The 24,499-nt window shown below is 37.0% G+C and overlaps 7 protein-coding genes across 8 annotated transcripts in view; 5 read left to right on the top strand and 2 right to left on the bottom strand.

Annotated features, from left to right (window-relative positions):
* Window positions 1–579: 579 nt before the first annotated feature.
* On the bottom strand, window positions 580–4,333 carry nop5 (nop5 ribonucleoprotein). Its single transcript, XM_081983192.1, has 7 exons — window positions 4,123–4,333; window positions 3,966–4,042; window positions 2,309–2,734; window positions 1,403–1,936; window positions 911–1,347; window positions 789–854; window positions 580–730 (listed from the first exon to the last, which is right to left on the bottom strand). Exons 1-7 carry the CDS (start codon window positions 4,165–4,167, stop codon window positions 669–671), a joined length of 1,647 nt encoding a protein of 548 aa, XP_081839318.1. The 5' UTR covers window positions 4,168–4,333; the 3' UTR covers window positions 580–668.
* Window positions 4,334–5,117: 784 nt separating this feature from the next.
* Window positions 5,118–6,619, top strand: RnrS (ribonucleoside-diphosphate reductase subunit M2). The gene has a single exon (XM_081983237.1). The coding sequence runs from the start codon at window positions 5,333–5,335 to the stop codon at window positions 6,461–6,463; it is 1,131 nt and encodes a 376-aa protein (XP_081839363.1). The 5' UTR covers window positions 5,118–5,332; the 3' UTR covers window positions 6,464–6,619.
* A 281-nt stretch (window positions 6,620–6,900) lies between these two features.
* On the top strand, window positions 6,901–13,912 carry LOC145731419 (uncharacterized). The gene is made up of 10 exons (XM_081983207.1): window positions 6,901–7,098; window positions 7,159–7,316; window positions 7,377–7,539; window positions 8,451–8,770; window positions 8,824–9,022; window positions 9,205–9,324; window positions 11,890–12,054; window positions 12,304–12,412; window positions 13,341–13,543; window positions 13,593–13,912. Exons 1-9 carry the CDS (start codon window positions 7,038–7,040, stop codon window positions 13,516–13,518), a joined length of 1,473 nt encoding a protein of 490 aa, XP_081839333.1. The 5' UTR covers window positions 6,901–7,037; the 3' UTR covers window positions 13,519–13,543; window positions 13,593–13,912.
* A 628-nt stretch (window positions 13,913–14,540) lies between these two features.
* hiw (MYC binding protein highwire) overlaps window positions 14,541–24,499 on the bottom strand; it is a 96,911-nt gene continuing 86,952 nt past the window's right edge. For both annotated transcript variants that reach the window (XM_081983146.1, XM_081983145.1), the window contains exons 59-68: window positions 24,120–24,348; window positions 23,875–24,058; window positions 23,651–23,820; window positions 23,424–23,502; window positions 23,205–23,365; window positions 22,965–23,150; window positions 15,491–15,598; window positions 15,227–15,436; window positions 14,910–15,177; window positions 14,541–14,852 (exon numbers count right to left, since the gene is read on the bottom strand). In XM_081983146.1, the coding sequence (XP_081839272.1) occupies window positions 14,737–14,852; window positions 14,910–15,177; window positions 15,227–15,436; window positions 15,491–15,598; window positions 22,965–23,150; window positions 23,205–23,365; window positions 23,424–23,502; window positions 23,651–23,820; window positions 23,875–24,058; window positions 24,120–24,348 (1,711 nt within the window). In that variant the 3' untranslated portion in view covers window positions 14,541–14,736. The remainder of the gene's footprint in view (window positions 14,853–14,909; window positions 15,178–15,226; window positions 15,437–15,490; window positions 15,599–22,964; window positions 23,151–23,204; window positions 23,366–23,423; window positions 23,503–23,650; window positions 23,821–23,874; window positions 24,059–24,119; window positions 24,349–24,499) is intronic.
* Window positions 16,669–17,247, top strand: LOC145731474 (putative chitinase 10). The gene is made up of 2 exons (XM_081983285.1): window positions 16,669–16,830; window positions 16,883–17,247. Exons 1-2 carry the CDS (start codon window positions 16,743–16,745, stop codon window positions 17,104–17,106), a joined length of 312 nt encoding a protein of 103 aa, XP_081839411.1. The 5' UTR covers window positions 16,669–16,742; the 3' UTR covers window positions 17,107–17,247.
* LOC145731478 (uncharacterized) lies at window positions 19,244–19,865 on the top strand. Its single transcript, XM_081983288.1, has 2 exons — window positions 19,244–19,403; window positions 19,458–19,865. Exons 1-2 carry the CDS (start codon window positions 19,331–19,333, stop codon window positions 19,682–19,684), a joined length of 300 nt encoding a protein of 99 aa, XP_081839414.1. The 5' UTR covers window positions 19,244–19,330; the 3' UTR covers window positions 19,685–19,865.
* On the top strand, window positions 20,547–21,220 carry LOC145731476 (uncharacterized). Its single transcript, XM_081983286.1, has 2 exons — window positions 20,547–20,707; window positions 20,972–21,220. Exons 1-2 carry the CDS (start codon window positions 20,599–20,601, stop codon window positions 21,172–21,174), a joined length of 312 nt encoding a protein of 103 aa, XP_081839412.1. The 5' UTR covers window positions 20,547–20,598; the 3' UTR covers window positions 21,175–21,220.

Raw genomic sequence — 24,499 nt, 5'->3', positions numbered from 1 at the left:
CTTTTCAATTTTCAAATTCGGTTACAAAGGTCACTTGACCGTTGACTTACGGTTGAAACGGTATCCTTTCAGTCACGTGACCATTTTTACGATTGAAAAGAGTTTCTGCAACCAAACAACCTTCTAAAAAGTGGAAGAGGCCTCTCTACAACTGTCTTAAACTTTCCCAGAACTGTTTTTAAATTGCCAGAGGCCTCTAAGACCATTTTGAGAATTCTATAAACCTCTAAATGCTATTGAGAACCGTCTAAAAAGTGCCAGAGCCCACTACAACTGTCTTAAACCTTACTATAACTGTTTTAAATTGTCAGAGGCCTCTAGAAGCATTTTGAATCTGCCAGAGGCCTTTAAATGCTATTGAGAACCTTCTAACAAGTGCCAGAGGCTTCTGCAAGTGTCTTATACCTTCCCAGACTTGTTTTCAATTGTCAGAGGCCTCTAGGACCATTTTGAAAGTTCTATAAACCTCCAAGATCTACTGACAACCTTCTAAAAAGTGAACCCAGACCCGTCGGTATAATACTACGGTACTGCAAAAGGGTCAAGAGTACTAAAAGACAATTAATACAAAAACAACAATTTCCTGTTTTTCTTTTTTATTAATCTATAGTCAATTTCAAATTGGACACCTTAAAAAAATATTTAAATCTAAATAATAGAATTTTACTTTATTGCTGTTCTAATTTTTTGTGTTTCTTCTTTTTCTCCTTTTTAGGGGTGACCTCCTCAGCTGAAACCAATTTTACAGTTAATAAATTTTGCATTTTTTTAAATTTTGAAATAATTACCTTCCATGACTTCCTCCTTTATCTCCTGTTTTACCTTTTTCTCTTTTTTAGGGGTGATTGACTCCGCTGAAACCCAATTATAATGATAATAATGCTTTAATTAATTAACCAATAGTAAATACCTTCAACAACTTCCTCTTCCTGCTTGACTTTCTTCTTCTTCTTCTTTTTCTGAACTTCAATGTCAGGCTGTTGCTCTTCTTCCTCTTCTACTTTCATTTCCGATTCTGAGCGTTTCTTTTTTCGGCTCTCAAGCTTGGGTTGTTGCTCCGTTTCTTCCGGTTCCTCTTTTAGTTCCAACTCGGATCGTTTACGTTTACTAGTGGACGGCAATGTGCTGTCTGCCGCATCTGGATATTGCTTGATTTCGCTCACTCCTTGGTATTTTTCAAATTTGGCTTTTGCTTTTCCCGTTCCGCTAATCCTTCGGACGTTTCCTTCCTCCAATATCCGCAATCGGGCCTCTAGTTTTGCTTTATGTTCCGCTCCTAAGGTAATGTTTACCTCATCACCTAAAGCGTCCACTCTGGTAGCCAAAGATGCTTTCGCTGCCAACATTCTAACCACCAAATTAACTTTAAAAAAGTAATTTAAAACAAAAAAAACGATCTTACCGGGACATTTTTCCTTTATTTTTAGTGCTGCTCTGACCTACCAACTGCGCGTGGTAAATCAAACCGTATTTAGGAGTGTCCTTTTTTGTTTTAAGGGCTCTGAATAAAGCCTTCTCCGCACCCAAAATTTGCACTGTCGAGGCCGGATGTTTGGCCAAATTAATCAAAGAGCCCGCGTGCGAAATTAATCGAGCACCCACCAAATCACCCACTAAAATTGTTAGGTTAGGTGCAATGGCCATCATACGGTTCTTCAGGTAGTCGTAGAGCTGTTGTCTGTAGTTGGTCATGTCGATGATTTGATCGCACAAACTGATGATGTTGAGTATGTCCTCGTCACTTATTTCGGTGCCCATTGAAATTTCCGCCGCTTCTTTCACCTTCTCTTCCACGTCTTCGGGCAACAAATCTGACAAATCGGAAGAGGCGGCGTGTTCCCGAGTACCAATAATTTTGACCGTCTTGGCAAAAGCCATGTTGTCAGTCACAATTTTGCCTAATTCCGGAAAGTGCCATCCATACCACTCTCGACACCTAACATCAGAGAACACAGTCAGTCCACAGTAAATTTATTTGGTCTTTTAAACCTTAAAAAATGCTCATCTTCAGGAGAAGAATACTTGTTTAAAGATGATTACATTAGAGAGGCCTCTAGGACCATTTTGAAAGTTCCATAAACCTCTAAATGCTATTGAGAACGTTCTAACAAGTGCCAGAGGCCTCTAAGACCATTTTGAAAGTTCTATAAACCTCTAAATGATGCCTAGATGAGCAGCTTCGGCGCTGGAAACATGTAGGACGTTTTTAAGGTTTAAACAACGACTTTGTGTTACTCACCAACCCCTGTCTACTTCAACTTGTAAAAATAAACTATTATCACTCCTTAAACTTGTTCACGCAACTTACCTCATAGTGTAATTATTCAATTCCTTGTCCAAATCGTCCAAAAGCGACACAGCCTGGACAATCATAGTATCCACTTTGTCAGGAGAGAACTTTAATTTGTACCGCGACAATGAGTGAGCCAGCCCCAAAGCCATGGCGGTGAGTTCTTTCTTGGTGGTTCCGCTCACCAAACTCTCGAGTTGCATCCGGATGCAACGCATCAATTCCTGTACCGCAGTGTTTGATAAACATTGCAGACTAAACTTTTCTTTTATGGCTGAACCAAGTTTGGCGTCCGCGACTAGTAATTGTTCCTGCGCGTCTTTGGCCACGTGGTTCTTAATCACTTTCTTTAAACTCTTGGAAAGTTTACCCTCGACCGCCGCCGTCGTTGCTGCTAAAGCCTCGGTTATGTCCGCAAATTTTTGGAAATGCTTCAGTTTCAGTCTGTCAATTCAAGAATACAGAATTTTAAAGCCAAGTTTACAAAAAAAATTTTCCTAATGCCACATTACTGCACTTAAATCAATAGTAAAAGGATATTCTTTTAATTTCTGTTTAGAACTTTCATATACTCAATCTTAACAGGAAGTTTAAACATAAATAATAACTTTAGTATTAGCTGTGAAAATTTAGAATTTTATGTAAAACAATGGTCAGCAGTTACTAAATTTAAACTTAAATTTTGCTTTATAAACCAGGCTTAACTAGAACAGCTAAGGCCGGGTTTACCCAACTTCTTAATTCTTTTTCAAAAGTTGGTTTAGGCAGATTCTTAAGTGCAAAATGACAATCATATCACCAGGGTATTTTGGTGTACACTCTCAAGGTATTATGAGGCACTTTACCGGTATTACAAAGCATTTTGAGGTATTTAGTTTTACAAACTCTAAAAATTACATAATCAAAGTCACATGATGTGTTACAATTTCAGCTTTTACAACTGTCTAAACTAGTTTAAATTTAATTCACCAAATTTTTTATATTTAATAATGCTGGATTACATTTTTAAAGGTCACGTGATTAATTTTGACAAATGTCAACTGGCCTTTACAGTGTTGCAAGCTTAAAATTGAATTATCAAAGTCACCTGACCTGTATTTTGCAATTTAAGTTTTTACAACTCTCTAAATTTAATTCATCAATTTTCCAAAGTTTAAATTGCGTTTTGACGGTCATGTGACTGTTTTTGATAGTCAACTGGCCTTTACAGTGTTGCAAGCTCAAAAATTGAATTATCAAAGTTACCTGACCTGTATTTTGCAATTTAAGTTTTTAAATTTAATTATTACATATTTGTTTACTGATGTATTGTACCCTTATAGGTATTGTGGGATAAGTTGTGATTTGACTGTGACAGAGGTCCAGTAAAAAATACCACAGTGGCACAGTCAAATCAAAACTTAACTTTGGATGCACCTAAATACTCTCGAAATTGAAAAGAGTTGTATTACCTTATTTGACTAGTAGACACAAGTTTTTTTTCATTTCAGAACAAAGATAAGGACCATCACACAAAAGAAATTTAACTAAGGTCCAGTTGTACAATAGTCGAACAAGAATGCTTTTTAGATGAGAACTTTTAACAGTAATTACTAATTATTCAGCTAAACCTTGATTGTACAATCAGGCTGAAGAATCCAACTGACCTGTTGGTTTAAGTATTAATTGTACTTACACTTGGCTGGCAGCTTCAGGGCTCTGGAACGAACTGTACAAACTGTCGACTTGTTCCAGCTTACGCTCGTCCAGCAGCTGAAAACATGTACGTTTTAGGGATTTGCGAAAGCGTGTGTGTTTAAAGGTTAAAATGGGGCCTTGTAAAAGCTGTTTACCTTAAATATGGCATAGCCGGCAGCTGTTTCAAATAACACCAACATTGTGACCCCCTTTTTTTTGTAGAGCGAAAGCCTAATTCATTAGTTTATCTCACCAAACTAAATAAAACACCGCATCCGCATCTACTCTACACGTGAGAGAACACGAAAAAAACTTAGGTTATGTGACACGATGCTACAACACGCGTGTGTTGTGGTAAACGTCGGAATGAAAAATATCTTCTGTCAAAACTCAATCGTCCGCAATCGATGTCAAAATGTCATTTATAATATGACAGTTGTAGGTGCGTTCGGAATGCAGAGTGATGAACATCAAATTAACTCTAATAATAAAAATACTTTCATGAAATTACCTACAACTTGTTTACATTTTTAGACATTGTGCAATCGATTTTGAAGGTTTTTAGATTTTTTTCAATATTTTTAGTCATTCAAAATTTATAGGCCTTTTGCAATATTTGTAGACAGTCTGCAAAATGTTTTGTTTTTTTTTTAATGATTTTAGCCCTTTTGTAACATTTCTAAATCTTTTTGAAGATTTTTAGACCTTCTGCAACAATTTCAGTAGTTACTGAAGGTTTTTAGACCATTTGCTTTATTTTTGGACATTTTGCAAAGCTCCTAAGCCTTGTTCAACATTTCTAGGTCTTTTTAAACATTTTTAGGCTTTTTGAAACTTTTTCTAGGCTTTTGATCTTTAGACAGTCTGCAAATATAGTTTACATTTTAAATGTAAATAAGCGTATTACCAGTACCATCACCATTCCATCACCAATGTGGGTTAAATGCGTAGAACGTCGGCTGCCTACCAAAAATCGTAAACGCGGAACGTACTCTAAAGGATGTTGGTACTTAACCTCACATATTAGTTTTGGCGCCATGTCAAATCAAATAACGTTATACTTACGTTTAACAAATATGAACTGTGATAACTTAGACACCGGGTTGGCCATGTGCTAGAGAGAGACAGAAATATAAACGATGATATTTTTTGGGGTTATTCCATTGTTTACACTTTAATTAGGAGCCGGGGGTATAGAAAATAGAAATGCCAATTTTGGCGCTATTTTTCCTACAGAATACAGAACCACTTTAGTCCTGCATGCTGCATGTTTTTGTGTGCTTTAACTTTGTTTTAAGTGTTCTTTAAGGCCCCGTAAATCTATACTTGGTGAATAGCAGCATTTAGTGTATACCAACCTTCAAAATGTCCCAATACAACAAAGAAAATGTGGATTCTTTGTTGCCCCATTTGCCCAACAAAGTGGGGCGTATGGTGCTGTCTCCAAGTAAGGCGAACACCATTCAGAACGACACAAAACTGGAAGCCCCCATCCAGGATGGTAGCGATTATGCAGAATTCGATCCTGAGCTGGAACCTTTACTTAAAGAGAATCCTAGACGGTTTGTGATCTTCCCCATCGAGTATCCGGACATTTGGGAAAAATACAAGAAGGCCGAAGCTTCATTCTGGACCACAGAAGAGGTGGATTTGTCACAGGATTTAAACCATTGGGACAAACTGAGTGACAATGAGAGGCACTTTATTTCACATGTTCTGGCCTTTTTTGCAGCCTCTGATGGTATAGTAAATGAAAATCTTGTGGAGAGATTTAGCCAAGAAGTGCAGGTAACTGAGGCTAGATGCTTTTATGGATTTCAAATTGCTATTGAAAACATTCACTCTGAAATGTACAGCATGCTAATCGAGACTTACATAAGAGATCCCAAGCAGAAAGAGTTTTTGTTTAATGCTGTTGAGACACTGCCCTGTGTGCGTAAGAAAGCAGATTGGGCTTTAAAGTGGATCACCTCAAAAACTTCAACTTTTGGTGAGCGACTTGTGGCCTTTGCAGCTGTGGAGGGAATTTTCTTCTCTGGCAGTTTTGCCGCCATTTTCTGGCTGAAAAAACGGGGACTGATGCCAGGACTAACATTCTCCAATGAGTTAATATCAAGAGATGAAGGTTTGCATTGTGACTTTGCCTGTTTGCTGTTCTCTCACTTAGTACAGAAACCTTCAAAACAAAGAGTGACTGGTATAGTCAAAGATGCCGTGGTTATAGAGCAGGAATTTTTATCAGATGCTTTACCAGTCAGTCTAATTGGAATGAACTGTAACTTGATGTGTCAATACATAGAGTTTGTAGCTGATCGTCTACTGACTGAACTTGGATGCGAAAAAATTTACAATGTTACCAACCCATTTGATTTTATGACAATAATTTCCACTGAAGGCAAAACAAACTTCTTTGAGAAAAAAGTGGGAGAGTACCAAAAAGTTGGGGTGACTGGTAATGGAGAAGACAATGTCTTTACTACTGATGCTGATTTTTAATTTTATATGAGTGCACCTTATTTTAGTTTTTATTTAGACTTGTACAAAAATCACTATAGTTTGTTTAGTTTACTTTTATCTTTTATCTATTTGATGCATTTTTATTTTATAGATTTTTCAGAAATTTGTGATATATTAAAAGTAAACATATTCTGCTACTTGGGTTTTATTGAGGAGATTTGGAAAAAAAATTTTTAACAGTTTTAAATTTTTTTTTTCCAGAAAAAAAAGTTTCCCATTGTTTTGGGAACAATTCCCTAATCTGGCAACCCTGTTTCTAATTTATTGACTGACAAACTCGACCGGCAACACCGCCCACCATCAGTGTCAACTGTCTGTACCATCACGTGACTGCTCCTTTAGCACACTGAACTAACACCACGTGATCTACGTTTCACCTGGTTCAAGTTTAGAATAATTTGTACATTTGTTTAGGTTATTTTTATTTTTTCGGTGACAAACCAGTTTACCAAAAAAGTTAAACAATTTTGTAGCACTTATTGTAATATGTCATAAATAATAAACAGCTCTGTAGAGCTCGGCTAATCATCCTGTTAGCGCTCATAATAAAGTGATGTGTTCTCCAGTGTGTTCACTGTTAGCTTTAGTTGTAGTGGTTCTCTGGTGTCAAGTTGGTAAATTCCAAATTCCCTGCACTCCACCTATTCCCTGCAACTAATCCTGTTTTATTACAGGAGATGCACTGCAAGTGATTCTGCAATGTGATAAGAAAATAGTTTTGGGCGCCACCCTAAAATGCAGTGCTCAAATAAATGATGATAACGGTGAACCAGCAAGTGGTTCTTTTCAGTACCAGTGGGAGGACAACGCCATTCCACAACACTCTAAAGTGGTGAGATTGTGGCTTAACTAGCTAGCAATATGACATTGATATGGCAATTGTACTGTTAAGGTGTCCTCTGATTCTAATAATGATACATGGTTGGTCAGCTACAGTAGAGACAAAAACTACACATTTGGATTTTATGTGATCCGGGTTTCAGTATGCAAATGGTTTATAAAAGATTTTATTTGCTCTACAAGTACTTCAGTAGGAGAATTTTTTACTCTGACAGGTTAGTATAAGAATTTTTAGTGCAGTTTGTTTAAAAGTGATTTTTGATAGTGCTGAGAGTATTAATTCATGATTTTGAAAAGCATTTTGTCTTACTAACTTATCTTTAACATATTTTGTCAAATGTTAATAAGTCAAATAAAGCATCCCACATTTCATGTGTGAATAGTGCTGCATTTGATTTATTTACCAAGATCATCTAGTTTTTTTATTGTTTTTCCATTTTCTTTTAAGTAAAAAAGAAACATTTTATTTTTTATAGGTTTATTGCTTTCTTAGACTGCATTTGATGTATTTCCAGTGAGTATGTTTATTAGAAAATAAGAGGATTAGATGCAACAGGGTTCAATTGACATTTTTGCAAAAAAATACAAATTACAGAATTACCTATTTAAATTTAAAACTAATACTTAGTTGGGGTTTCTGATTTGTTTTTATTATTGAAAGAAGTGTATTAAACCGTCCCATAACTGTTTTAAATTACCAGAGGCCTCTAAGACCATTTTGATAGTTCCATAAACCTCTAAATGCTCCTGTGAACCTTGTAAAAAGTGCCAGAAACCTCTACAAGTGTTTTAAATTGTTCTAGAATTGTTTTGGGTTGCCAGAGACCTCTAGTACAATTTTGAAAGTGCAGGATGCTTCTACCAGTGTTATAAACTTTCTGAGAATAAAATTGTTTAATTGCATATAAACATTGGTTGGTCATATACTATGTAATTTATTGTAGTAAAACTATAATCTATTTGACAATTTCCCATTTAATCACTGACATTCTTTAAGTGTAGAAATTTATGTTAAATAATTAGAAAATTTACTCAAAGGCCCATTTATTGGTCTAGAAGGCAATTTTCTTTAGCGACACTTCTCTGTTTTTAAGACCATTCTCAATCTGTACTTAATTTTTTTCAGAAAACCTTAATGGATTCCTTGAAATCGCACAAATCAATACCAGCAGAGACACTTTCGTGTCTACCAACAGCCCTCTTAACAACACTATAATTGTAAACGCCACAGATAGAGCGTACCTAAATACGGCCCCGACAATATTATCTTACTGGTTTGTGGACTGCGTGTACCACGGCCTAAACTCGGATCTGTGGTTTGTTTATAATTTCTCCAAACCTGAAGAGAAACATACTATTGAAACGTTGGTAGTGGGAGATTTTACGCCATTACCACCACCTCCTACTACAACAACTACTACAACTGTTAAACCTTCAACTACTACTGTAAGTATATTGTAAAAAGCTCTGAGAACAGTGGTGAAAACATTTTTACGAAGGTTACAACCCCTAAACCTAAAGCGAAGCGTGAGACGTCTGCGCTCTCTGGTAACGTTAATGGTACTAACATAAAAGTGTGGCAAAATGGAAGTCTGGTGCCGTACAACGGCATTTTTCCTATGGTTTGCAACAGCACCTACATATCGACCGATCCTAGTAAAGTATATGGGTATTTTCGTCGTACTGTGATCACTAAAGGTAAGATCAGGTCAGTTGTGCGGGTCCATCCTTCTTTTTCTGGAACTGCTCTTTCCAAGTTCCTTACTGTTATTAGTTCTGTTGCGTCTTTTTGTATGTTTCCTTTGTAGATCACCTTTGATATCCTTTCTTCCCCTGAAAGTGGCTAGTCAAAGTCAGTTCAAACTTATATTTTTATTTAGATCCGATTGCCAATATCAGCGTGTCGGGTAATAACTGGTTGCAGCACGGGGAGCTCCTGAGTTTGACGGTGAACTGTAAAGGTTCAGCACGGATTCAAGCTTGTTATTTGTTTCGAGAAGGTTTGTATTTTAATTTAAAATTACATTTTTGTGTGAATTTCATATACGAATCAAAGAATAGCTGTTTAGCAAGAAGAGACAGCCGGCATAATTCCTTTGATATTGGAGTGGTGTTTTTGGATGCCTTTGGTAGGAAACATGTTGCCGGTTGTCTCTTATCTTATTTCATTTTGAAATAAAATATGCATCCAAGTTCGCCTCTTAATCATTGGAAGATATCAATCCTTATTAACCAATATTAACTTAAAACTGATGTTTTAAAAGAAATATAACCTTATAAAACTCCTGATATTCAACGATCAAAGCCGATATTAGTCGATTGTTCTTGTCATTTCTTCCAGAGTCCAATCTTTCTCTAATTCGCTTTCTCTTTTCAACTGTCCCTTCTTGTTAAATGGCTATTCTTTGTACCAAATGACCAAGAAAACCATTGAAGATTAAAGGTTTTGTTTGTACGTTCGGGAGCAACCATATGTTTTGACACACTTGATAATTTTGGCGTGGCATTAATCGTTTGATATCAGCTCTTCTCTAAGATGAAGACGTTGAATATATTAAATTAAAAAACGAGAAGAAATTATAATGACTTATTCAGTTGAACTGCCAGACTAAGATCGTGCTGTGCGGTGTTACATTGAGACAACCATTTGACAAAACCTTTACAATCAATCAAATCAAATTCTCTAAAACCATTTTGAAAGTGTCAGAGACTTCTAAATGCACTGAGAACCTGCTTAGAAGTTCCAAAGCCTTCTCCAAGTGTCCCTGTCCTCCCCAAATTGTTTTAAATTTGCAGAGGCCTCTAGAATCATTTTGAAAGTTCCATAAACCCCTAATGCTATTGAAAACCTTTTAAAAAGTGCTACAAGTGTCTTAACCTTCTTATAATTGTTTAAAATTGCCAGAGGACTTTAGAATTATTTTGAAAGTTTCATAGAGAGATCTGAAGGGTTCAGAATTTTGTCAAAGCCTCTATAACATTCTGACAAGTTCTAGAAGCTTCCGCAAAGGTCTGGAAGGTTTTGAAATGTTGCAGAAGGCTCCAGAATGTTTTGACAAGTTGTAGAAGTTTCTGCAAAAGTCTGGAAGGTTTGGGAACTTTGTCAAAGGCTCTAGAATGTTTTGGCTAGTTCTGGAAGCTTCATCAAAGTTCTGAAAAGTTTGGAACGTTGCCAAAGGCTCTATAACATTCTGAGAAGCTCTAGAAGCTTCTGCAAAAGTGTGGAAGGTGTGGGAACTTTGCCAAAGGCTCTATAACATCCTGACTAGTTCTATAAGCTCCATCAAAGTTCTGGAAGGTTGCAGAAGGCTCTGATAAATTTGTAGAAGCTCATAAAAAATCTGAAAGGTTTTTAACGTTGCCAAAAACTCTAGAAGCTCTCCCTTGCCAGTACCAAAGCCAGTCTTTGGCTAGAGTAGCATAAATACATAAAGTTCCATAGACCTTTAAATGCTATTGAAAACCTTAGGGCGTGAAGTATAATGTTTTGAATTTTCCAAGAATTGTATTAAACTGCCACAGGCTTCTAAGACCGTTTTGAATATGCCAGACCCTCTAAAATTTACTGAGAACCTTCTAAAAAGAGCCAGAGCTCTCTACAAGTGTCTTCCCATGACTGTTTTAAATTGCTAGACGCTTCTAGAATTATTTTGAAAGTGTCAGAGGTCTCTAAATGCTATGGAGAACCTTCTAAAAAGTGCCAAAATCCTCTGCAAGTGTTTTGAACTTTTCAAGAATTTTATTACACTGCCACAAGCCTCGAGGATGGTTTTGAATGTATCAGACCCTCTGAATTCTACTGAGAACCTTCAAGAAAGTGCCAAGGCCTTTAAAAGACCTTGGAGACCTTTAAATGCTATTGAAAACCTTTTAAAAAGATCCAGAGGCCGCTCAGAGTGTTTTAAACCTGTAAACCTTCCCATAACTGTTTTAAATTTCCAATGACCTGTAGAACCATTTTGAAAACGTCAGAGACCTCTAAATGCTACGAAAAACCTTCTAAAAAGTGCCAAAATCTTCTACAAGTGTCTCAAACCTTCTCATAACTGTTTTAAATTTCTAGAGGGATCTACTGGTGGTTTTGTCCTCAGGAAGTGTCTATGTGTGACACTCCTGCTTGGTCAGGTTTCTATAATTCTGAGTGGTGGACGAGGTAATTGCTGCTCTCTGTCTCTGCCAGTAGTTTTCTCTCTTGATGTTCTCTAATTCTTTGCCCCGCTGCTTTTTCCTCACTGAATATTCCCAGTAGTTCCTAACATTGTTTATCAGTGAGTTTAGGTTTGTGGCCTCACATCGCGTGGTTTGACTTCGACTAGGGAAGAAAACCCTAATTTAAATGACTCAAACTATAATATAAAGTACGAAGTAGCTTTTATAGATACAGGAAATAGAAAAGTGGATTTTTTCGAAAAAATTGTCTTAATAGCTAAAAGAGCGATTATCAAAAAACTGACTTGAAAATAGGCAAGCAAATAGGTTGTCTCAATGTAAAACCGCCTTTACTCTTCAGTGGTTTCTTCAGCAAGACAATTAATTTACTAAGTAATGATAATGTTCAAATGTAGGGTTGTATAATGTAACCGGACACGAGACTTGCACCGAATACGACGAGCTAGAACAGTGCAATTTCCCGATCGAGCGATACTTTCAAGATCAACATACTGTGATAATCATCATCAAGAATGATGTGAATAAAGTAGTTACTTCGGTTGCCGTCACTGTTTATAAAGGTAAGTCACACTTAAATTAGTTAATTCAGCAAACACCTGATTTTCTCACTGGATATTTCAAATGTAAGTGAGGCAATAATTGAAAATTCACGTTTATTAGCATTCTTTTTATGTTCATTTTTAATTTTCACTAAAAGTTTAAATTAAATCGACCATTTTATGCATAAAAAGTTCAATTTTTTGTAATTTTCAAAAAATCTTCAAAGAGCATTAGAACTAAAAAGTAGTTAAGTCAAATTTTATTTTCAGTTAATCAACAGGCTCAGCTCTCCGTCATAGTGGTACCGGTGGCGTTCAGTTTGGTTGCTGTGGTCACCATTGTATTTGGTGTGGCTTACTACTTCCAGAATAGATCCAGGTAAAGTACTGTGTAAATAGGCCTCTAGGACCATTTTGAAAGTTTCATAGGCCTCTAAATGCTCTTGAAAACCTTTTGGAAAGTACCAGAGGCCTCTACAAGTGTCTTAAACCTTCCCAGACTTGTTTTAAATTGTCAGAGGCCTCTAGGCCACTTTTGAATGTACCAAAGACCTCTAAACGCTACTGACCACCTTCCCCAGAGTTGTTTTAAATAGCCAGAAGCCTCTAGGACCATTTTGAAAGTTCCATACTCTTCTAAATGCTATTGAGAACCTTTTAAAAAGTGTCAGAGGCCTCTACAAGTGTCTTAAACCTTTCCAGACTTGGTTGACAATCAATCCATATCACATTTAATCACCGACATACGTTCTTTGTGACGCAACAATCAGAAGTCACTGAACAGACTATATGTTCACTCATGGTTCATTCACGCACATGAAGAGCTACAGAGGCCAGTTTTGGCTCATTTTGTAGTATTTTTTATCATTCAAAAATTGAAAAAAAAATTTATTTTGCTCCATGAGGGTTCCACTGCAAAGCAAAGGGCATATTTACGCCCAAGGACCTTAAATTAGGTGAAATAAGTACGAAAAAAGCATTTCCAATCCGACGTTTCGGTTTTTGCCAGCTATCAACTTTATTTTTCTCAGATCAGTCAGATTTTGAAAGTGCTTTGTTTACTGATTCAAATCACGTGCAACACTTGATTAATCTTTTGAATTTGAGGTTAGAATTTGCTGAATTATTAATTACTGATGATGAGTATTTGCTGTAAAATCTCAAAAGTAAAATAGAGGTGATACCGAGAGCATTCAGAGATAGGTACATGTTTTAAATAGAAATTCTGTGTAAATTTCAAATTTAATGAAATCCATGAAAATTTGTTGGGATTTATTCAGTTTAAGATTTTCATTACAAAATTTCAGGTTTGTAGTGGAAGTGGCCGATTTTGATTTCGGTCCAAAATACGCGCACATGGAGTATCAAACGTTTAAAGACCGGCTCAAAGACTCAATAACAAACGCCTTCACCAGAGACTCTATTGCATCTACTTCGGAGGCTCCCCTCTGGCCTCCAGGTCACAAATACGGTAGTATGACGTAGACACGGCTATGCATTGAAATGTCAGGTTTGTTTTAAAGAGCAGTGACGACAGTATTTATGAGTCGTATTTTTAGGTATGTCGAATGTCGTCCTGTGTTATAGTATATATCAGTTATGGACTGACACTACATTATGGCCGCTAAATAACGGAACCGCTTTTCTAGCAAACCATAGTTTAATATGTAGATAGAGTTTTCCTTTATTTTTGTAGATTATTTTTAAGCAAAATATCTATCATACATTTTAGTGTGTGCGTTGTTTACATTCTTAACACTTCTAATTTTATTTGTTATACTGTTATCTTACTTGTGTATATACTGGTCTTATTTCTAGTCTAGTAGGTAGGTACTTAAAGGTAGATTCAAGAAAAAATAAAGCATCTTTTAAATACAAACTTGTTTCAACACCTCTCCTTTTGAAAACTGTGTTAAACTGCAATTTTTGCAGATTCTAGGCCATGTTTGACTTTAGTGACAGATATCGTGGTTTCAAAGGATAACTTGATACGTGACCCACTTGATGTAGCAAAGCAACAATTTAAGGTTGTCGCAGGTTGCATTCGTTTTCAAGCTCCATGAAGCGAGCAGAGCGTTTTTGACGTCACGATGACGTAATTTGACAGTTGGTTTGTATGCTTTTGTTAAAACAAGTTTGAACTGCCAAAAACACAGTTTGTAGGGACAAAATGGAGTGAGAAAATAGCACATTTTTAGAATCGTCATTAATTTTCCTATTCAATAGCTTGAAAAAATTTAGTACAGTCAGGGAGAAAAGCGGTATCAAACTTGAAACAACACTGCAAAATAAAATATGTGTATTTGGCAATTCGCAGTATATAAAATGTTTTACAATGGCAGTGGTATTAAAAACGGTAGAATAACGTTTTAACGGTAGACCTGGCAACATTGCTTGCAACAAACAAAACACACATTACTACGTCATTTCCCTTCTAGAAATATAACCTCCAAACCTGATCGTAAATAGGGTATTTGGTGGAAAACAAGCAATTAACAAAACCCAAGTTGAGTGGTTAATATTTTTAATGGCTTACAAGTTTTATGAGAACTTTAGATTAAAACTACTTATAGAGACTACAAATATAGTGTCAATTAAAATATATGGCAAGTACAAAGCCATTAGTAGGTATAGGAACAAAGTGGTGTGTTTTAGAAAAACCTTAAAACAATATTAGAAGAAACTAAACAATTTCTACACGAGTTAAAACGTGTGTGCGTTTCTACAAACGCCACACCCCAAAGCAAACTCTTCTCCTGTAGGTGGGTGCTTAACGTGCAACGGACACTCCTCCCCATCCAATTGGGAGGCTCGAGGTCCTGCTCACAATACTTGATTAGCTCAAAAACTGACCAATCGCGTTTACGAAAACTTACCGGCCGGACAGAGCGGTAGATCGGTCTTGGACAGATTGGTCACGCGCTGAAAGTCATCGTGGCACGGATTACAGAAATGGGTGGTACCGAAACAAAAGAACACCGCCACAGAGCAACAGTAGCGACATTTGTACTCTAGAAAGTCGGCGCCGTGTTTGGGGCACATTTGCGCCCTGGCCACGTCACTACACCCTCCACACACTAATTCGGCCGGGTCGTATTTGTCTCCGGCTTCTGCGTCACATCTGGCTTCGCCACCATAGTAAGCCTGGAGAAGAAAATTTAGTAAACTTTCCGGATAAAGCTGAGGGACTTACCTTTCCGCACTTGTAACAGACATAGTAGGCGTATCTGTCCATAGCGTAGGAGGCGGGGTCGTTGTAGAACCGCGCCCCTGGCGTCACCACCGCCTCCACGGTATGCAACCCTTCATACTCTAAACGCATCAACGCTTTTCGTTTCACGTCTTTGTACAGATCCTGGATGGGTTTCAATAATTCTTCCAAAGTGGGATGGTTAATATCCATCTACAGAACAATATAATAATCTAGTCATCTCATCAGAACAACACAAACAGCCACCTTGCAAATAGGACAGAGGGAAAAGGAGAAAGTGATTCTCGGCCCCACCCAACGCTTCATTAAAACAGCCTTGCAACAGTGGAAATGGAACACGTGACCACATCGTAGCTGCAACAAAAAAACAACAATATTATTTTCAAAAATGGAAAATCCTTTCATTTCAAAGATGGACTAACTCAAAATATGAAGATTGCGAGCAGAATGCACTTAGTAGTTAATATGAAAACAATAGATTTTAGAATTTGGTATAAATAAGGCTCGACGAGACGGTAGAAGACTCCGTCTCGTGCCACAAAATGTAGTTGTCCCGAATTCTGCAACCCGCACCGTTTTGACAATAGTGACATATATCACGTGGTTTTAGAGGATAATTTAGCTAAGCAGTTACGAGACAACTGTCACAATAACTGCCATAAATCTCAGAAGCACGTTTTATATCAAATACTGCAAGAAAAACTTTCAAAACCACCCTGATTTTTGCAACTTTTCGTGCACTTTTCCCAAAAATCGTGAATAACTCGCTTATTTGAAATTCTGTATAGCCACACCCTATAACAAAAGAAAGCTAATGAATGGGGCTATCACGTGACGTTAAACGGGCACGGCTAAGTTGCCCCGTTTGGCCGCTAGAAGGCCTCAAATTTGACTTTTTTTGGCAGTCACTATACAGGATGTTCTCTTTAGTAGGTATAATCAATACATGTTATTTTACTAATTTATAGTAAAATAAAAATTATTGAACAATTATCATTTTATATTATATATTTTTTAGTGACGTTTTGGGTAGAGTGCAACTCGTGGCGACATCTCTACTTAACTAAATGACGTTTCCTAATTTAGGAATCCCTCCATAGATGTCGCATCTCTGCACAGAATAAGTACAGACCTAATGTATGTATTGCTGTGAATAATAGGTACTATACTATTGTCATAGTGTTACTACCCAAGCGTGACCATTTGTACCTACTTTTAAGTCAAATTAATCAGTTTTATCTCACATATATCACAGTGTAGCAGTACTTAACCTTGCAATCAATATTGTGCAAAACTCAACAATTTTGCTTGTTGTTTCTTCCATAATATTGGCAAAACCCAATTTCAATCAATCATACTCAAATTTTTCTTTTCAAAACGGTTTTATCTCTCATTCATAAAGATTCCTATCCTATCAACACGAAACACTCAACAGTATATAAAGGAAATGATAGCACTCAGCTGAACAGAGAATATTTTCAAATTAAACACGCAAAACATGTCTGGCAAACTGTGTTTCTTGGTTCTATTGGTAGCTGCATCAGTGCTAGCTGCTGATGACATCAGTGATGACGTTGAACTACCTAGTAAGTACCGAATCAAGTTAATTGAGTGACTAACTTTACCCATAAATCGTAGATTGTCCAGAAATCGTTACTCAAGCAACCTACTTTGCTGATCCCGAGGATTGTGGCGGTTTTTATGAATGTACCAACAGTGGTCCCTTACATTTTTCCTGTCCGGAAGGTACTTATTACGATACTGAATCGATTGGTTGTTCTTGGGCGGACAATGTGAATTGCGGTACTAGGCCTACAACCCCATCACCCACTACAGTCCCAACCACTTTATTGGACGATTAAAGTGTGATATTTGTGATATATTTTCTTAAGAATTTTGTAAAGCATTAACTAAAAATTTATAAAAATATTGATTTTTACTAGTTTTGGTTTAGTTGAGGTAGGTTGTACTGTTGATGTAGAAACACGGGATTTTTATCACTATTTGAGTGGTTTTTTTTTTTTAAAACAGATATTATCGTTTCAATGTCACTTATAATAAGATATGACGCTTTCAACTGAAAAGTTACAAGATCATCTACAAACAAGTTCTTCAACCGAAAGTAAGGTCATACCCTCAATACTACTACAAATGTATTTTGGCGTCAGTGTTTACAATGCCTGTCTCATTTTAACTCATTCTGATAAAACAAGATGGCCTATGTTACTACAGCTTAATACTGCCGCCAAAATACGCCTCATTTGCACAGAAATTGACACTTGCGACCAACTGTCAAAACTGGTGGCACTTGTTACATACAAAGTTCTAGACAGCGATTTGAAATAGTTTCTTCTCATTTCTTATAATGGGATTCCTATACAGGTGTGGTAAATCCAAAAGCGACCATAGGAAAACCGTGTAACTGACAGAGAAACGTAGGTAATTGCATGCGCGAGAGAAAGACAGAAAACGAAAAAAATATCAAGTAGGCCATATTTTCAGTGCGCTGTTGCCAAAATCCAATACCGTCGACAAAATTAATTTTGTTCTTGGATTATTCGATAGAAAACATTATAAATCTAGATCTCCATTTCTGTCAAATTTTGTGTCTTCATAGCCTCCTATTTAAAATGGATATCTAGATTTATAATGTTTTCTATCGAATAATCAAAGAACAAAATTAATTTTGTCGACGGTATTGGATTTTGGCAACAGCGCACTGAAAATATGGCCTACTTAATATTTTTTTCGTTTTCTGTCTTTCTCCCGCGCATGCAATTACCTACGTTTCTCTGTCCGTTACACGGTTTGCCTATGGTCGCTTTTGGATTTACCACACCTGTATATGATATTTCCTTCCTTCTGTTTCTTACCAGATTGTTAGTTGTTATTGCTTCCTATTTTGGCAGAGGCAATATTTTTAGCCATTTTTGAAGTCTATGAATACCACCAGGTATATTATATTACATCAACTCCAGGAGCAAGAAGATGTTGTCACAGTCACCAGCTGTTGGTCGCACCTGGGGTTATCCATTATCCCAGGGTGCTTTACTGCACCGCAGTCAAGCCTATAATTACTTAAGGGGCCTTAGTGTGGTGGTCCTGCGCCGATAAAAGCTCAGTAACCGCTCAACTGGACAAAGTCGTACTACCTCTAAAGCTCTGGAGGTGATTTTCAACCTCACGCCCCTCAGATTTTGCGTGAGAATGGAGGCCACGCGCGCAAGTTACAGGCCTGCTCATACGGCGGTTTTGAGAGTAGAAATCTGGCTAGAGGGCGCCAAGGAGCTAGTAGCTCAAATTTCAACCCAATTGGAGATGGCTGAACTTTTGCAAGATTTAACGCGGCTGTCATTTGAGTCACGTTCTCTTTCCTCTTCTTTCTCCCTTTCTCTGCGTTCCTCGTTATCTTGCTTTTCTCTCTGTTGGCGTTCTTTTTCCTTTTGTGTCTCGTTCTGTTCCCGTTCCGAGTTCTCATGCTTTTCTCCCTATCGGCGTTCTCTTTCCTGCTCTGTCTGCTTTCCTCTTATTTGGCTTTTTTCTCTATTAACGTTCTTTTTCCTCTTGCGTCTCTTTCTGTTCCCGTTCCCAGTTCTCTTACCTTTCCCCTTATCGGCGTTCTCTTTCTTCTGGTTTCTCCTTCTTTCTGCATTCTTTGTCAGTTTACTTATCTCTCATGGAGTGCTTCTTCCTCTCGTGTCTTTCATCTGTCATGAACTCCTTAACCCTCTTGGAAAATCCAATAGCGCCCCGGTTCTGGGCCATTCACGGTACATAACTAACTAGTTAGATGAAAACGACAGAGGGGTCCAAAATTTACAAGTAGTGTCATTGATATGTAATCGTTGTTTCATTTTTAAACTTCACTTTTTTATACTTTTAGGAAAACCCCAATTTTTTGCTGTCCTGGAGGTACCTATAATTTGAGTGTTACCAAATATAAAAATATCTGATTAAATTTAAAAGTTTTAAGTGTGAAATATCAATGTCGATTGCAAAGTACTTTCTGGTATTACAATAAAAATATATAAAAGTGACGAGCTTTGCTTTTGTGCCATTCTGTGTCTACAATTACAGACCGTCACCATGCTCTCAAAAAAGTTGTTCCTCTTATTGACCGCCGCCATTTTGTTAGTATCCAGTTATGCTGCCATACCCGGTAAGTAATAACTACTTTTCTCGCTTTTTTCACTTTTTCCAACTTGTTTTGAAGAATGTTCAACGTCCGACGACGACCAAGAGAGCTATGCTGAGATCCACGCTGATCCAGACAACTGCGGAGCGTATTACGAATGTGCCCATGGAATCGCCTACGAGGAATTGTGTCCAGACGGTTTGTTGTACAATACTGTGTTGCAAGTTTGCGATTATGCCGAAAACGTGGACTGTGGCACCAGGCCTGTAACTCCTACTCCCTTTACAGATTCTACCGATTATTGAATAGAGAAAATAGTTTAGAGAGTAAATTTGTGATGAAAAATATGTATAGACTAACGTGATGTTTAACACATATTACAATAAGTGGATATTGTTTGAGTCAGATGTGACGTTTTTATATTACTTTGTTGTTGTCAAGAGTTTTGTTTCTTTTATCAAATTACAATTTATAACAACCTGGTAATCTCAATTGTTATTATTATTACCTAACGTGAATAAGTTTTTCGTGATATTACTAGAGTCAGCTGCCAGAAAAGGAAAATTATTTTCCTAAAAAAAGCACAAAACTCTTTCAAAGATTTTTTAGCAGAAATTTTTTTTAACTACTTGAGGAGCATTTGGAAGATTATGGAAGGCTTTAAAGGTATTTGGAAATTCTTAGACTGTTCTAGAATTTTTTGGGAGTTTTAGACTCTCTTGATATCTTTTCAGATATTCTAGACTAGTTGAAGAGCATTTGGAATCTTTTAGACCGTTCTAAAGCTGCTAGATTATTTTGAAAGACTTCCGACTGTTTTAGAAGCATTTTGGAGTTTCTGTAGTGTTTTAAAACCTTGTAGACGGTTCTAAAAACTTTTGAAAGCTGTTAGTTTCTGTAGTATTTTGAAATCTTTTTAGACTACTTTAGAAGCATTGTGATGATTTTTGTTGTGTGTCAAAGTTATATCAGTGCATTTTAATAATTAATTTTTATTTTGCCTTATTTGTAAATACTTATGGAGTTACGTACAACACTCCTCCTTGTGAGTAAAATGCTTCTTACAGCACTTGTTATACTTCATAATCTGTTTACGACTTTAACCAATTTTCTTCCCGAGTGTTATTTGAACGTAACTGATTAAGCTCGATATACGATATCTAATGCAAAACGGTTCCCTGGATCATTTTTTTGATATAATCTAATTGACGAGCTCCAGATGCTTCATACTATTCACCTAACTCGTAACATAATGATGTTTAAAAATTTGCTCGTGTTTTTGACTACAGCTGCCATTCTGTGGGTGTCTTGCTATGCTGATGCACCTGGTAAGTCGTTCAAATCCTTTGAAATATTGTCACGTTTAAATTGTTTATTACGTTTATTACTTTAATAAACGATTTTACTATAAGATCTTGTTTCAGAGGTAAAAATAGGTATGATGCACTACGTGCATTCTGATAACCAACTTGCCTCCTGCATTTTATTATTTCAAATCTGCTTTAATTTACTAAATTTATATTTTTTAAACAAAATACTAATTTCTATTCGTGACAATATAGTTAGTGATTCTATTATACGCTTCTTTCCAGAATGTGTGTCGTCTGACGACGATGAGGACGGTTTGGCTGAACTGTACGAAGATCCGGACAATTGCGGAGCATTCTACGAATGTTCTCATGGAATTGCCTACGAGATGTTTTGCTCCGAAGGATTGATGTACAACACCGAATTGGAGGTCTGTGACTATGCCAGGAATGTAGATTGTGGCACTCGACCTGTTCCATCCTCTTAAATGATGGTGAACACTTTACCAGAATAAAACCAGTTGTTTTACTTTACTTTTTCTTTTTGCTGAATTCCTAAAATTAGTGGGATCTAAATGGTTCGTCTTTGGACATTCGAACAATTTAACAGACTAAACTTCCCACAAAAGTCATCAAAAATCAAGTTTTCGTCAGAAACAGTACCAGCTAAATAAATTGCTTTACTTCCACACTCTGTACATACAGGAGTGAGTAGTTTATAAGAGTAATATCCGGCAATTTGGACAACCGAAGTCCGCAGGTCAAGTGATCTTTAAACGTATTTTAAAATTAAAAGTAACTAGTTAAATATGTCAACACTCTCAAGTATTGCAAAATCGATAATCGGTTATCGAGCTAAATGCGTACTTCTGACTGTCTAATTTAAAACAAATCATAATCTAATCAAACCATTCACAAGAAGTGCTATTTTACGTAAAAAAAACGTTTTAAAAATGGCGTAATTTCCGAAAGTAGTACGTTATCAACCTAAATGTTGTAATTTAAACAGCAAAAAGTAATAAAGCAAATTTGGTTTTAGGATTTCTTAAGTGCAGAAATTTCAAAAAATAGTGCAAAATAAGCAAGCTTACAATTGCGTCTAATCGACTATTAGAAAACTTAGTCAATACGTAGATTGGAATCAAAAAATTGTCAGGTGGCCACCACGATGGCCCGATTTTAACCCTCTTGGTTTTTTTCTTGTATGCTAGTCACTTGACTGATAATAATTTCTGGAAATATAAACGCTTGAACGTGTACTCATAATAATTTTGAGCATTGTATTAAATTAGTTAGTAGAATAGGTTCTTCCCGGTTTAGAAATAATTTAGCTATTATAACTCCCACACACAGAATCTGACAAAGACATTTTGATGTCACATTTCATTAACAAACAAAAAATAGCGTGAAAACTAATTTCTATTTAAGTTTACCGACCACTCAAGACAATCACACTTTGAAGAAACACGCGTATTTCGCAAATCGTTTAGTACCATATACGCATATAAATACGAGTTTTTCAGTATTAAAGTACAGTACTCTTCGAGATTTTAAATTAAAAATAGTGAACCATGATGTCGAAAACTATTCTTGTTGCCCTTAGTCTTGCTGCTGTGTTTTACTCGGTTTCCGCTACCCTGTTGCCGGGTAAGGTAGAAAACGATCTGAAAGCTTAAACTTTGTTTTTCAAGGAAGTTTTCATGATATTCAGACAATTTTCAAGACTTCCCTGTTGAAAAGTGACCTGAATGGCTTATAATCCAACTTTAGAGAGCTTTTTCAAAATTTTTGACCTGATTTCAAAAGTTTGATGGTAGAAAACCGATTTGAAGGCATACATTTTGTTTTTCAAGGTATTATTCATGATTTTTAGACAATTTTCAAGACTTCCCTGGTGAAAAGTGTTTCTGGCAAGGAGAAGGATAATTTCCAATTAGTAATCAGAGAAATAGGTACATTCATTGGCCACAAGCCAAAAAACGTCGTAGTAACCAATAAAACTTGACATTTACTGTTTCTGAGTTGGAAATCAGTTTTTGTTTCTGCGAACAGACCATTTAATGTTGCTGTTAATACACGGTTGACGGAAAAATAATTTTAAAACTCTTCTCTTGTATCTAAACTGATTTGTAACCTTAAAGAATGAACAAGATTATAAATCACTTATGTTGGTCAAATTGACGAATTGGACACTTCTGAATTGCTTTGACATATTTGGAGTGAAACAGATTGTCAAATTTTTGGTGTAAAACTTGTTTAATGTACAAAACCAACTCACCTGAATGGCTGGAGCGCATGACAAAGCCTCAGTGAAACAAATCATGCACATATCGTCCGAATCCTGCCTTAACGTGACGTCATTCGAGCAACCGTGCAAACACGGAAGACACTGGATTTCTCCTAAAGTGCCGCCGCACGTGTGACCGCAATTCAGCAGTTTTGTGCATGCAGTTTTGCCGTATTCCTTAAAACAAAACTAATTAATCGAACTGAAACGTTTGAGAATAGGATGGAATACTTGACACTCGGAATCTGCGCACACGTTGCCGATGGCCAACAGGCCGGAATTTCCGGTGGTGCCGCAAAAACGGCAAATTCCGGTTACCCCAGCCGCTCTGGTTCTGGTGCCACCCTCTCTGTATTCGACCAAAGCTTTTAAGGTTCTCGAGTCGGCTAGAGCTGCACAAAGTTTACTATAATCGATTGCTGTCAAATCTGGAAATCCGGCGGGACTTACCAAGCAGCCAAAATAGTTTGGTACGACCGCACCCTTCGTGAAGCTCCACTTTGATGGCTTCCTCTTCCTCCTTACACACCTAGAGTTTAAATAATTCAAGAGTGATATTTAAATAGTAAAAATGCGAGTTTTTAACTGAGAGTTAGCAAAGCTAATTTCCTACAATTCACGCAAAAATAGAGACGGTAATTGGTCTGGTTTCTAAAATATAAATTTTAAATACGTACTTGTCGTAAATGAGCACGGGTTTTGCGGTGCAAGTGCAAAAATCGGTCGCAATCCGCGCACAAGTTCCCACAAACGTTGCACTGAATGACAGCGGTGGTCTCTCCGTCGTCGTGGTTACCGCACATGGGTCTGGGCGGCATTGGGTGCCCCTCTGATTTACTCCACTGGCCTACACATTTTTTTTCCAATCTTCACTCTCGTTTAGACATCCTAATGCACTTACCCGAAGATAGACGTTCGACGTGTTCCTTGTCTAACACGCACAAAGAAGCAAGAGCCAACCATAGCGTAGGCGTTTTGAGACACACTTGAGGCACCCGTTGCTCCTCGCTCAAACAAGTCAAATTAAGTATATTCTCCGCCACTGCTCCTTTGGTAATGTTGGCCCATACGTCCGACATCTTGCCCTAATTAATTAACTAACGTAAATACTCTCAAACATAGGAAGAAGTACTGTTGAAAACCTACCGCAGTCATATCCATGATGAGCTGCACAATCACCTCGGCCAACTTACGATTCGAACCACCCCTCAACCACCATCTGGAACCGACGTCTTCGTTGGGTGGTACGGACGACACCAGGTTCACGGTGCTGATTTCCTTGGAGGCGGCTCCTCCTCCGGTTTTGCTGCGCATTTTGACCTGAACTGTCAAGTTTTTAGCGATCACGCTGAGGAAGATGTCCAGGATACCAGGTCTGAAATTGACACTGGAATTAAAAATTGTAAAGTGTAATTCAGTTTAATTTTTAACCTAAATTGTGTTATTTTCATAGCATTCATTGTATTATAAAGTATATTAATTTATTAAAGTGCCTTGGAGTTTCAGCGTTGGTAATTTTTTCCACA

The sequence above is a fragment of the Ips typographus genome, linkage group LG7 (assembly GCF_016097725.1).
Source record: "Ips typographus isolate SLU linkage group LG7, UJ_Ityp_2.0, whole genome shotgun sequence".
Classification (NCBI taxonomy): Eukaryota; Metazoa; Arthropoda; class Insecta; order Coleoptera; family Curculionidae; genus Ips; species Ips typographus.
Note: the sequence above shows the minus strand (reverse complement) of the source record. Positions and strands in the feature narration are given on the sequence as shown.

Excerpts from the sequence above, each read along its gene's own strand:
- nop5 (XM_081983192.1), bottom strand. The coding sequence starts at position 4,167 with ATGTTGGTGTTATTTGAAACAGCTGCCGGCTATGCCATATTTAAG. Across the intron at positions 1,937-2,308 it reads TTGAATAATTACACTATGAG|GTGTCGAGAGTGGTATGGAT; the intron begins GTAAGTTGCGTG and ends CTCTGATGTTAG. Across the intron at positions 1,348-1,402 it reads AATAAAGGAAAAATGTCCCG|AATGTTGGCAGCGAAAGCAT; the intron begins GTAAGATCGTTT and ends TTTGGTGGTTAG.
- RnrS (XM_081983237.1), top strand. The coding sequence starts at position 5,333 with ATGTCCCAATACAACAAAGAAAATGTGGATTCTTTGTTGCCCCATTTG.
- LOC145731419 (XM_081983207.1), top strand. The coding sequence starts at position 7,038 with ATGTGTTCTCCAGTGTGTTCACTGTTAGCTTTAGTTGTAGTGGTTCTC. Across the intron at positions 8,771-8,823 it reads TTAAACCTTCAACTACTACT|GTTACAACCCCTAAACCTAA; the intron begins GTAAGTATATTG and ends ATTTTTACGAAG. Across the intron at positions 9,325-11,889 it reads TTGTTATTTGTTTCGAGAAG|GGTTGTATAATGTAACCGGA; the intron begins GTTTGTATTTTA and ends GTTCAAATGTAG.
- LOC145731474 (XM_081983285.1), top strand. The coding sequence starts at position 16,743 with ATGTCTGGCAAACTGTGTTTCTTGGTTCTATTGGTAGCTGCATCAGTG. Across the intron at positions 16,831-16,882 it reads TGATGACGTTGAACTACCTA|ATTGTCCAGAAATCGTTACT; the intron begins GTAAGTACCGAA and ends CATAAATCGTAG.
- LOC145731478 (XM_081983288.1), top strand. The coding sequence starts at position 19,331 with ATGCTCTCAAAAAAGTTGTTCCTCTTATTGACCGCCGCCATTTTGTTA. Across the intron at positions 19,404-19,457 it reads CAGTTATGCTGCCATACCCG|AATGTTCAACGTCCGACGAC; the intron begins GTAAGTAATAAC and ends CTTGTTTTGAAG.
- LOC145731476 (XM_081983286.1), top strand. The coding sequence starts at position 20,599 with ATGCTTCATACTATTCACCTAACTCGTAACATAATGATGTTTAAAAAT. Across the intron at positions 20,708-20,971 it reads TTGCTATGCTGATGCACCTG|AATGTGTGTCGTCTGACGAC; the intron begins GTAAGTCGTTCA and ends GCTTCTTTCCAG.